At 30.4% G+C, this 14,058-nt stretch overlaps 1 protein-coding gene across 1 annotated transcript in view; it reads right to left on the reverse strand.

Annotated features, from left to right (window-relative positions):
• LOC112597514 (transcriptional activator cubitus interruptus) overlaps positions 1-13,560 on the reverse strand; it is a 37,586-nt gene extending 24,026 nt beyond the window's left edge. The window contains exons 1-2 of the mRNA XM_025343588.1: positions 12,924-13,560; positions 3,928-4,332 (exon numbers count right to left, since the gene is read on the reverse strand). Coding sequence (XP_025199373.1) covers positions 3,928-4,139 — 212 coding nt within the window. The 5' untranslated portion in view covers positions 4,140-4,332; positions 12,924-13,560. The remainder of the gene's footprint in view (positions 1-3,927; positions 4,333-12,923) is intronic.
• Between the last annotated feature and the right edge of the window lie 498 nt (positions 13,561-14,058).

Consider the following 14,058-nt stretch of genomic DNA (forward strand, 5'->3'; position numbering starts at 1 on the left):
TATTATTATGCTATTACGCATGTGATGGGAACCGTTTGCGATACCGTCTTAGTAAGCGTTTTGCAGACACCTATTTTATCGCACCGCGGCGGTCGTTTTATCGTTGAGTATATTATTATTTTCCACGGAGTCGCAATTCGGCGGACGGGTCGGTCAAATTTCATTTAGAACAGATAAATTTGATGTTTTAAACGGCGAAAAGATCGTTTATTTATTCACACGTTTTGATTTTTATTTTCTTGTCGTCACGTAACGGATTGCAGTGCGTTTCTCAGACGACGTATATCGTGGCGACCATCGTATTAAACACTATACACTATTATATTATACAGCATTCGTTTGTACCACGGCGTGACGTGTTTAGTGTTTACTGTTTTTTTTTTTTTTTTTTTTGTCAACACCCTAAGGACACGCGTAGATTTACAACGTCTCCGTCGTTAAGAAGAAATTATTATAACTTATACGTGTTATGACCGCAGTTTGGTTCCTATAAAATAAATATAATATTATACAGAGTGATTCACCAAACATAATGTTCACTCATTTATCCATGTAATAATAAATTTGATCATATTCTAAGTTTTTTTAATATACTCGTACTTAAAGACCGTGAAAAGTGGCGAATGGTGATATGTACTTCTGTTTTGAAAATAAGACCTTCCCTCCCATTTTACTGCATATTATTAAGTGAATACATTTTTAAACATTTTAATATACCCAAATCAAAATTCAAACGAGTAGAAGTTATTAAAACGTTTATATTAAGGATACAAATCATTAACAATGGTTTTACAAAAATATAAAATAATTGTAATATTATAAATTTATATTGTTATACTTGAAACAACTTTAAAAACTATAAGATAGATTAATATAGATAACTAAAATTTTTAAATGAATTCAGCTCTTATACATTCTAAACCAAAATCATAGACCTTGATATTTCACATGCAAAGTTTAATAACTCAAAAACTATTCATTCGGATTTTGATTTTGATACGTCAACATTTTCAAAAACATGATCTGCTAAATAATTTACTGTTTAAAGCAAAGTTGTCATTTGAAAATCAGAAATTTGAATTCCCTCAGAACAGGATTTAAATACTAAGGAAAAAATTCGAAATTTTAAAAATATGGTCCTTAAGTATTTATTTAAAAGTTTCAAAAATCAAATTCTCAATAACTACTCTTCTGAGAAGAAAAAAAGGGGTGAGCATAGCTGGTGAATCACCTTGTAACTACCCTGCAAACATAAATAAAGTATAATATTGTAACCGGCACTGCGCTTAAATAATATTACATGTTCACCGCTCTTACACTTGTCAAACGTTTGACGGCCGTCACGCTAAACGAAATCAGTAATTTACACGAGTTCGTGCGCGTGCTTGCTCATCGTCTGTTGTAGACGAAACGCATAAAACGCTAAACGTTTTTAACAATAATATAGTACCGCCAGTATCACGGCTATATTATATATGTACAAAATGCGACTTGAGAGTAAGTAAAACGTCGCTGCAAGTATAATATATTATTATTATACGGGCGAGAATGCGACGATAAAATATGAGGATATTATGTACTGTATAGACTATAGAGACTCACGTGTAAACCAGTTTTCAGATCTCTGTGTCCTATATTATTCTTTTTTTTTTTTGTAAGAAAATAACAAAACGCAATGGTTCTATATATGTATACGAGTATAGGAGTCATACCTATAATATTATTATCAACGAATCGACAACTCGTAAATCGTATTTATAATTTCCTTACAACTGTTGCACTAGAATATTACAATGTAATTGAGAGACGGACGTTCAACTGTTGAAGAGTATAAGAAGAAGAAGTGGACGACTATGTACTCATACGGGGATGATTGGGAGAAGGTGGTTAACTTCATAATTATTATTATACCGAATTACGTTCAATTGTCAAATAATAAATAAATATTATTATACTGCTGTTGAAATAAAATATTATGAATGTCATCTTTAACCTGTATCGTCATCTACTGGAATTCAATTGCTAACAGTCTTACAGGAATTTATTATACAAGTATCTAGGGATAATTGTGTCGAGTGTTGCCCGATCGTGTCCTGAAATAACCTTTTTTGCTTTTTCAAATCCCATTTGCGACCTGTACAAAATAGGTAAGAAATACTGTTTTTCAGTGGTTATTAAAACTAAATAAGTATCCTGATTGTGTATTTGTATCTTGCATACTTGAATATAAATATAATACGAATCTCATTCATAAGAGCTTATTATATTTAACGCAAATAGTGCTTTCTAATAATTCATCAAAGATAAAAAATACAATAAACTGTAAGATTGCAGACAAAAAAAATATAAAATTTCGAGTTTATAAAAACGAATTTATAACATTAGAAAATTTTATTTTTTTTTTGTGCTTATACCGTTTATTAATCTACGTTTTATGTACATTGTACTCGTATTGTATTTAACTTATTATATAACTTATTTGACTATGTATAAATGTATAATATATATATATATATATATATATACCATTAAGAGATTTAAATATATAAGTGACTTGTACCATGAAAATACATTTTTAATACACTTATTATACTATTATAGTATTATGAATTGACAATTAATTGTCTTAACAAAAAATTGATATTTGTGAATGTTTAAAGGTGTATAAAATAATTAAACTTAAGTAAATTTTTATAAAGATTTTATTTATACTATATCTATTTTATTTTATTGTAAATAAATTATTTTGGAAACCAATTGGTATTCGGTTGCAATCAGGATACTTGTCTTATATTTGGGACACAATAAGCTACCTGAATTCGGGCGGAAATCAAGGATCACCGATTATAGCCACAAAGAGCGAAAAAAGGTCTCTTCCTCAGACGCTAGAGTTGTCGTGTGAATACAAACAACGATTATTATGATATTAACCTAATTGTTTATTTTATTGAAAATCATTTTATATAGGTTCAAAGATACTAAATACCAATTCAAAACTTAGAAATACAGTATGCATAAACGACAGGAAGACAATATGTCCGTTGTAACAAAAAAATATATAATGAGTGGCAATCAGCCAGCCGTTAAACAATATGAATTTAAAATAAGTTAAAAATTATTTAGTATAGCATTTTTAGACTATAATATCATTATTTAATTTGTCATGAGATGCAGTATCCATGTAATCGTTTCACTTCACACGTGTGACCGAATTAGCGAATAGTAATGGCATGGATATAAGTTTTATCGGACGTTAGTTGAACATAACAGGTATAATACAAACTTATTTACGTGTATTATATTAGGTGTGCCCGTGAATAAAAGTGAGACGGAGCAATAGATAGGTAGCTACTAACTAGTCATTTAAATTGTTATATTTTGCAAGATAATTATTCAATAAATGAATAAAAAAAAAAAATTACATTTAATCATAATAGTTAGGTATTTATATATATAAAAAAAATTCAATTTCTTTTTGGTGAAACAAAATCCTTGTATAAATCTATCTTTAAAATACAAATTTTAAAAATTATAATTTTATCAGTGCATCCCTAAATTTTGGTAGGTGATTTTAAGTCCTTAGTTATTATAGTTAAAACAGCACGTTGATTAATCATTTGATATAGGTGCATCTAGTTTTTATTGTGTTGATAATAAAATCATCTAGAAATGTTAAACTAAATCTGTGTATGAATATTTTTTTTTTAAGTTTCGTGAAGGTTGATCCAGCAGGAGGAGATGGCAATAACAAACTGTGTCAAACTAGGAGGGAAATAAAATCAGCTGCAACCACTCTTTGCTCCACCAAATAATATATTTTTTTAGTTAACTTTTTTAGGACTATTTATTTCAGTCATTTCCATTATTAATAGTGAATATAATTCTACAATAATTTCTACAATAATATAATACATTGTTGTTAAATACCTGTGCGGTATAGGCTGATGGAACGCGCCCATGCTGGACGTTGACGGGCTTGACGTGGCGGGCGGTATGAGGCTGGGATTCCATATGCACGATCCCCTGGCGTCCGGGGGCGGCGGCGGGGCCGCAGCGGCCGACAGTGGGAACTGCAGGGACAGCCCGACGGAGTAGTCGAACGGATTTGGATACAGCATACTGGTCTCCTTGTCAGGCATGCCGGAAGACACCGCCGCGGCGATGGTGCTGCGGGCGGATGTGATTTGGACCCGAACGGCTAAACGCCGTTGACCGTACGACGGCCATACACGCGTTAAACTTGAGGTGCTGTGGACGGGATGAGTGTGTCACCGTTGTGGTCGTCGTCACCCGTGCGATGTTGTACAGGTAGGTAGGAGGCACTGCTGATACCTGTGGAGAGAGGCAGAAAAAAAGAGATTGAAATGCGGGTTTCGTGGAGAGGCGTTATTCGGGGCAAAAACGTGTCGGGGTCGCGTTATTATTGTATTTTTTTTTCTATCGGACTCTCAACACAACTGGCACAATGCACATCCATCAGGGCCCCGTCGAGGGGGTGGACGTTAAAATATATCGACGGTCTTTTATAAATACCACGCGTATATCAAATCGCTGTGTAATATACGTATATTATGTAGTTATAGTACCCTAAACGTCTTGAACTCGTATTTTATATTATACACGATATATAATGTGTTTGTATGTTATAAAACGTATAGAGTTAGGCGGGTAAGTTACGGTTATATTATATTGTAAACTGTGTTGTATAGAGGTAGAGACAGGACATACCTATAGGTATGTCGCGGTCGTAAAATAGGACGTATAATAATATAATAATAATATGAAATATGTGTATGTATATTGTACATGCGTGTGGAACTAATAATATTATAATATGCTACTAATAAAGTCATTGCCGCCGCCGAAAACGTAAATGTAATTAAGGCGCCATGTGCTCGCGCGATCAATTGTGGTGAATTCCTATCGTACGTCGTTTCTTTATTTTTTCTTCTCAGTCGGAGCCATCTTCGATTTTTTTTTTTATCATTATTATTTATTCGAATCCGAACAATACACTGCGTCGTCTTCGTCGGTTTCTATCTGTTAGAACACAAACACACACACGCGCGCATTATACTATTGGTCCGGCTCCGGATGCGCGTTTGTATTCGTTATATTATTATTATTATGTAGGTATACACACTACCCGGTGCGCGAGTTTCCTTTTGTTTCTTTGGCATAGTTGAAATTCGACTGCTGGCAACAATAATAATAATAAATAATAATAATAATAATAATATATCTTGCGCCTATATCTGTGTCTCTATCACACGCACGCATCACGTCTATCTCTCGGCGCGTATCGTATAATCTCGTATTATGTAGACTCGTCGTCGGATAGGTCGGATATTATAATCCGCCTATAATTTGAAACTTAGGCGTATGATTACACGGTGGGTGTTTTTCGTTTGTGAGGTAGGTATATACCGTGTAGTGGGTACCTATATATACGCACGAGTATTAACGCTGCACATACGTCGTATGTAGGTACCTCGATCTGCGGCGGGCTCTCTCCTTCGGGGCCGATCGACGGAGACGATGATCGCGACGACGATGATGACTTTATCAGCGGTGAGAGGATGAGCAGTTGTGTTATGTATGTAAGCAAGTGCATCTGTGCGTGTGTGTGTGTGTGTGTGTGTGTGTGCGTGCGTCTACGCGCGCGCGCAAGGCAGTTCGTTGCACCGCCGCCGCTGTTGTTGTTGCGTAGTAATGTATATACACACAGACATACGCACGCGCACGAGAGACCGAACGGAGAAGTACAAGTTAATAAAGACATTAGCGCACACGGCCGTTGTTATGTGCTTATGTATGTGTGTGTGTGTGTGTGTGTGTGTGTGTTGGTGAGTACGCGCGCGCGTTAGGGTTAGACCTTGAACATCCTCCGTCGGCTCAGCCTCCACGAATTCTTGTACATTATCATATGCGTTTCCTCTATATTACGTTATATAGGTATATAGGTGTACGCGTTGTGTACCTTTAGTTGTTGTTTTCATTTTTTTTTTTTTTTTTACTACCCTATTTTTTTTTCTTATTAACGGCTCGGGTCGGTTTTTATTTTTATTATTACGTGTTATTAGGTTCGGTGCATATCACAACGATAATATAATATATTATAATGTAACGCAGTCAGACGTGCTGTACGTCACGCTGCAGCGCGGGATTGAAAAACGATATTTTTCGGGATAGTTACATTTTTTTTTTTTTTATTATAACGGTTAACTTCGGTAACTTAAAATACTGTCGATAATCGTATGGCGCGCGCATCTGATGATTTCGTTATCTCAAGTCTTAAATTAAAAATATTTCTTCTCCGCCATAATATATGTACTTATAATATGAAAAAAAATACTTATCCACGCGCATCGTCTAAGCGATTAATACAATATTTTCATAGAGGTTAGATATATAGGCGATGCACATTTTTTTTTCGAAACAATCAAACCAATATGACGTGTTATTTTCGTATAAAGTATTCGCATTATATTTTACATACAGCTTCGTAGGATTCCAAAAGATTATTTCATAAATTTAAGTGTGAATATTTTGTGGTTAACAATTAATCTTTTCTTCACTAAAAGATGTCATAAAAAAAGATTCTAATTTACAAGCGCAAATAGTTGCTCCGGACGATAGTGTATACTAAATAACATTTTAAATCCTACGAAACGGGTCGTTTATAAGTTATTACAACGAGTACGTAAAAATATCATAAATTATTGTTATTATTTGTATTCTCGAGACATTCTGAGCCGAAAGGGATAAACGATTGTCATCGTCTTTAAACTTATGCAGTTAATAATGTATACGCTCACCACTCTTGTTTATAAAAATAATAACGGCGTTTTTTTCCTATATTATGCTACTATATTATACGGTGCTAAGACGCTTGAGTGTATATTCAACAAACTTGCCGATAACGAGGATCGTCTCAATTAGTCAATTAGCCACTCTATACCTATATTATACACATAATATATAAGTAGTATATTATACGCTAACATTATAAACACGTTGCGTGTGCGAGTGTATAGTAATTATTATTGCTATAATTTATTGTATCATAATATCGCATAAAAAGTGGATATTATGGTCGAGTCGAATCGATGTGCGTGTTTTGCGGCGCATTTATAAAAAGATTTTTTTTACTAGCACGAAAGTATAGTTTAAAAATTAATCTAAGTACTAGACGATACAATTGGCTGCTGCAGTGGTGATGGCGGTTAACTGCGCGTAAATGGTTTAACGTTCGATATTATTATTTATATTGTATAAATGTATAATGCACAACGCACGTAGGTACACGATACAGATGTATATTATTAATTTTTTTATCATTATCTCAGTATTTATCATTATTTACAAAGTACGGAGTGCGCCAAACATTACAAGTTAATATGTATTTATTATTATGATTTAATAAGAGTTATTTATTTCTGTTACTGTTGCACTGCTGCACTATATAATAGTACAATTATACAATATGATAATTGCAACCGTGAAACTGCACACGCTACTACATTATAATAATTAAATTAAATATTACTGACTTGCAACTAAATTTATTATATAATTATACTTAACAGTAATGATATAATAAACAACAATGGTGATATTTCTTCAAATTATGCAAATCTAACATCAATAATAACACACATGAGTGGGTATCTATTTACTTGGTAGTGGGTAATATAATGTTATTATAATATTACATATTATTATGTTTATCGTTTAATGGACATTGTTTGAGCATAAGAAAACGCATATTATTATCGCGTGATTGTATTATCGATCTATCGAACTAGAAATGTGAATTCGTCTGCAATACACGAAAGACCACGACTATATTAAACAACTAGAAACTACACTAGTTCGTAACGCATAATAATAATAATAATATTATATCGTCTAAAACGTTGCGCGGTATACTTTAATTTCGATATAATATTAAAATGTCTAAGGAGATACGACGATGTTATAAATTATGATAATAGTATTCAAATCTGAGAGTGTTTTCCGGTTCGTCGCGCATACCCCCATCTATTTACATGTTATACCATCGTCATCAGTGAGTTTGTACAACGTCAATAATCAATATCCTATTTTGATTGGTGTGAACTAAGTACTGTAGTATAACAGATCGTCAGATAGACAAAGGAGAAATATAAGCATTTAACTGTACGCCGTTAATTATTACGGATTTTTATACTACTACGTTTAGAGTAATGGGAATCGAATAATATAATATACTATTATAAAACTATAATAACATGTAAAAGACCGATAAAAAAAAAAAACCAACGAGCCACGACAGTTCTTTAAAATAATTTGTGGTAGGATTTCTTTTCGTAGGGCAACTATGACTACGATTATATTATAAATTATAATGTGGCCATTAAAAATCTGTTAAATGAAGAGCAATAGCGGTGTTTGTTGTTTCTGTAAACAACTATATTAATCCCATTCTGGGTTCTAATCTCTTGTAAGCTAAAAAGGTTCGACCAGTTAAGAGGCTACATATTACAATACATCGTTTAAGTATATTTTTATAATTCTTTTTTATTAAGATTTACAGGATTTAAATTCGATTTGTATTGAGTGACATTGTATCTTATATTTTGTGTCTGTAATACCTAGCATTATGTACTTATATCCTAAATAGTCAGAAGATTTAATTTTATTGATTCCTATTGATTTTCTAACTATTTTTTCTTTAGGTAGTCGTTTTTTCTTATTATTTAGACTGATGAAGTAGATTTTTATCATAGATTCTATGAAAAGAGCTTTTAAAAGTTAAATCTATGACTAATTATACTTTATATTTTCTGATTGCAAATAACAGTATAATAAATATATAATACAGATTATTTAAACATTTAGTTTAATTTTGTTAGTATACTCAATTAATGTATTATAATTTAAGGTAATGAAAAGTAAAATAATAAATAGATGAGTTTGATGTAAGTCACTGTACCTATATATTATATATAAAATGATAAAAATTGGTGAAAATCTATGTGTAAAACTACGGTGACACTCTGAAAAAAAAAAGGTAATGTTACTTACATTTTATATGTCAAAACACAAAATCTAATCCTTTAAATTCGAGATAAGAAATAAGAAATATTTCATATGCCTATTATGATTTCAATGCATCAATACATTTTCGTGTATTATACTTCAAATCCATTGAAAAAGATTTTCATGGAAGTTAAGGATTAAAGTTATATAAAGGAATAAAATACTAAGAAGTAGGTATATTAAGAGTAAAATATATCATTGTATATAGGCCATGACAAAATACAAAATCTAACCCATCGGCCATCAAACCCATTGCAGGTAAAATATTGTTTTTAACAAAAGAAAAGGACGATAGAAATAATAATAATGGTATATAATGAAAACATTTTCTTTTTCTGACAATTCAAAATCAAAAGTGCCAATTTGTATTTATTTATGTCGAAGTGCGTACAGACAAAAATATTTTTATACAGTTTTATACAGTAGAGTTTTAAATATAGCGTACCTAAATGGGTTTGAACAGTTACCCATTTTTGTGCGTGTATAAAAGAGGTTAAAATTATTAAAAATCAGAAAAATATTATTTCAATCGTCTTTTAAAGAACGAAATCACTCTTGAACGATATATTTTTATTTTTCAAAAAATTCGCTTACACGTCAAAATGTGGTTTAATATTAAGTATTTGTATAAAAATGTTCGAATAAAACGAGGAAATTTAATATTTTTAAAAAAAATTTAACAGCTCCATTAAATGAGTATAATGTTTCGAATGTCGTTCCATGAAAATGACGAATGGACGATATTTGAGTGAGCCGATGCGGTCAATAATTTAAACAAGTCGGCTAAAAACAAAATAATCACGAATATAATATCCATATAGATGATCATAAAGACAACACAATATATTTAAATTCCGATTTCCGATGATTCGAACAGGCAATATTTAACAACTGATTCAAAGAATCGACGAAATCAATATTAATTTGTAATGCTAAACGGGCGAATTTGAACGGATGTATCAAATATTTTATGAAACGTGTACAATTATACATCTAAAGACGTGATCAGGCTTTATTGAAAAGGTATAGTATTAAAAAAACGCTTTTTAATTAAAATAATGAAATATACGTATTTATAATGTTTAATATTAGAACACCAACAAATTTAATGTTAGTATGCATACTATTTAGAAATATATCATTAAAAGTTGAAACTTATATAGTTTCTGAGAATAAATAATTTTAAAGTTTATAATACTGCATGTTATAGAAATGTTTTCGAAAATGACCAATAGATCGGGGTTAAAATTATCTGACAAAATGCTCGTGCATATTCGTAATATATAACTTCATTATAGAATAATCGGACGAGAGAGATTTGATCCTTTGGCTAATAAACTACTCGTATTAATTCAATGCGTATATTTAAACGTGAAAACTGAAAGATTTCATTTGAAAATACGTAAAAAAAAAAATTTAAAAAATAAATAATATTTAAAGATAAAATTACATTGTGTTTGCAGTTGACGTTGACGTTGTATCTACGTGAGATCGTGTAGGTGAACGATGAAAATTATAATAATCGTCATCTATTGAGACATACTATTATTATAATTATTATTGTATTAGCCAGTAGGTACTAATGTTTATAGAAACTACTACAGAGTTTAGTTTATGGTCATAACTAATGGCTAATTGCATGTTATTGTTTTCAAGTATGGAACGAAAAAGAGTATAATATTTAATCATTTTAGTAAAAAAAAAAAAAAAACGATTTCCATACAACTTTAGAAGTATTAATAACACAATAGTTTTAAATGCATTCAATACTCGACATAACATTTTCAAAATAAAATGAATGAATCATATTTTTTGTATTATGCATTTTAATTTTAATTAGGTAAAATATTTATTATTAGACGAAATATTGATACATTGAAAATTAGGTACTATTAAACACTAGTAAATATGAGACGTTAACAAAAATGTAATTATATTCCGATTTCATAGATTTTAATTTGAAAAAGAATTACTTTTATGAAACTCCATTATCTATAATTGTTTTTCGATAAAATAATACATTATACGTTACTAATTAATTGATTTTTAGATTCGGGCGTTACATTATAATAAAACCACAATTTTTTTCATATGAGATCTACATTGATTAATGAAATAGCGCGTGTGCAACAGATTATTATATAATTCATTCTACTGTATAATGTAAATCGTCTGAAATATCCAAACGTTCGTCATAACACTCATAACCTAAACTATAGTTATAACTTTTCGTATAACGTGGTAAAACCATTAGAAATGTATCCATTAATCAATAATGTTTTATACGGGTAAGTTATTGCATGTAAATGATATCTTTGACATGTTTGTAAATATTTTTAATCGATGGAAAACATCATGTGGTCAAATAAGCATTAATAAACAATTGAGACATGAAAGTATACTTGATATTATGGCATTATGTTGTAGTAAAAGTTATTATTTAAGCGCAAAAAAAAATTGACGAAACTAATTATACATAAGATTTATAAAGATCAATAGTAATAGCTTTTATTTATGATTTACTTCATAAATAAAATTGTACGTCGAAAAATAAAATTAGTTATGATAGCTGTGATACTTAATACCAAATTAAAATAAAAGGTTTAAATCCATTTAAAATAATTAAACAACGAGATTTTCGTGTATAAAATGATCCATATAAATTATTAATCCATAACAAAATTAATAATATATACGAAAATTAAATAAAATTGTGGAACTACAATAACAAACTACAAAAATATTTATTAATTAAGTTTTGTATAACGTTTATGCAAAATGAACAAATTATTTTCTGTATATTATTCTATGATGATTAAAGCTGTACGATTGCAAATTATTGAATTTTTTTTTTTTGATTTTATTTATTGAACATTTTATTTTTTATTGTATAAAATTTAAATTATAGGTATAACAATGAAATCAATTTTGAAACTTTCTTCATGCATACTTTTACATTTTTAATTTTTAAAGTCATATTTTTTCTTTTAAAATATATTTTATGTTATTTTTAACAATGTTAATCAACTAACAGTTTTTACACATTTATTCCATTCTTTTAATTTTACTTAGATATTGTTAACTAATTACTTAAATAAATACATTTTATGATTTTATAATATAACTTTTATAAATATTTTGAAGTATATAAGTATTTATTTAATATAAAAATTAAATGTGTTTTATTTTTAGTAAATATGAGCATAAAAATATTTATTTTTTTATTTTTAATATGGCAAAAAAAAATATGTTTTTAAAATTTTGATTTTTAGGTAGTTTTTAGAAATATCAAATGAATATTTAACTAATTTTATTTTATTTTAAATGCATTTTTCAAGAATTTATAGTGCATTCAATTTACAGCCGTGAGAGTTTAAGGTTAAAAGTGATTTTATGTTTAAATTTATACACTTATATCATAGTTTTTGTATACATTCAAAAATATCGGATACTCTTTATATGACTATATAAAAACAACATTTTTGGAAATTCAAGAGACAGTGGTTATAAAATATTTGAAATCGCAGAGACTCATTTTAATTCAGCCGATGAGAAAATTATATCAATATTATTAACATCGTTCAAATTGTTTTTCCATATTTAAAAACCATTTTATAGTAACGAATGTAATGTATTATGCACATATTATTCTTATATTTTGTGTACCATAATATTTTAACGTTCAAACGTACGTAACATTAACATCATATTACATTATTATGGTAAACCGCCGGCCATCTAATAAGCGACTTCATATTGGAATTACGCGCGTACCGTGCGCTGACATAATAATGTGATATTATATAAAATAACGTAAGATAGTAATAGTAGGTACTCACCGATTATTCCAAAGGCGACGCGTATAAAAAGGATTCAATCCAGACGGGGTTAAAAACGTTCTGCCGACGGTAAAATCACTGATCCGTAGATTAAGAATTCAAAACACAGTCCCGAGAATAATACAAATTAAGATTATCGTATTTTTGTACGGGCGCACTTGTTCACCACTGTTATCGCGGGTAGGTCAACACAATATAATATTATAAATTATACTTTTGAAACAAAAATAAATCACTTTTCAAAGCTAATAGGAATTAAATTTAAAATATATATATATATGAAAAAAGAAAAAGAAAACAATAATAATAACTATTATTGTAATCCACCTGTCGGAGAACAGCGGAAAAATTTATGCGGTCGTCGAATCCTTTCAAACGTCGGAAACGTTGTGCCGTCGTCAAGATTTATTCATTTGCAAGAAGAAAAACATATGAACAATAATAATAATAATAATTGTAATATTATTATTATAATATCAAATGCGACGCAGTGGTCGGCGGCGGACCTTTTAATATTATTACAACCACGAAGAGATAATAATATTATACGCGGACACGCACACGAAAACGGAAATAGCACAAAACACACACACGCGCTCGCGTACCGTAACGATCATCAGCCGAGATCCGAGTGCAGTCTCGACCGCCGCCGAACATCCCGGCAACACGAGCGCCGCCGCGGCCACTCCTCCTTCGAAACGGGATGACTATAGGAGCGCACGTTGCCCGCCGCCGCCGCCGCCGCCGGTTGACAGCTCCATAACGACTCATTTAACTCTCGGCTGCTCTGATAGAACGTCGACGGGTCGCCCATTATAATATACCTACTACGCGTACATTATACGGCGCGTTGTTATTATACCTGTGTCAGTACACCGTCATCACGACGATGCCTGTATAATGTTATAATATCAATAATTTATGATAATAATAATAATAATAATAATAATAATATGATAACGTTAGATGATTATGTTATTATATCTTGTTTGTAATTATAACTCATTTGATTTCGGGTTTCAGCGGTCCGGGGCCCGCAGTCGTTTTTAATAAAATAATATAACGCCATAATTTAATAATATTATATAGTTATTTATTACTGTCGTCGTTATTATTTATTGTTATCATCGTCATT

The sequence above is a fragment of the Melanaphis sacchari genome, unplaced genomic scaffold (assembly GCF_002803265.2).
Source record: "Melanaphis sacchari strain LSU unplaced genomic scaffold, SCAv2.0 Contig42_pilon_pilon, whole genome shotgun sequence".
Taxonomy (NCBI): Eukaryota; Metazoa; Arthropoda; class Insecta; order Hemiptera; family Aphididae; genus Melanaphis; species Melanaphis sacchari.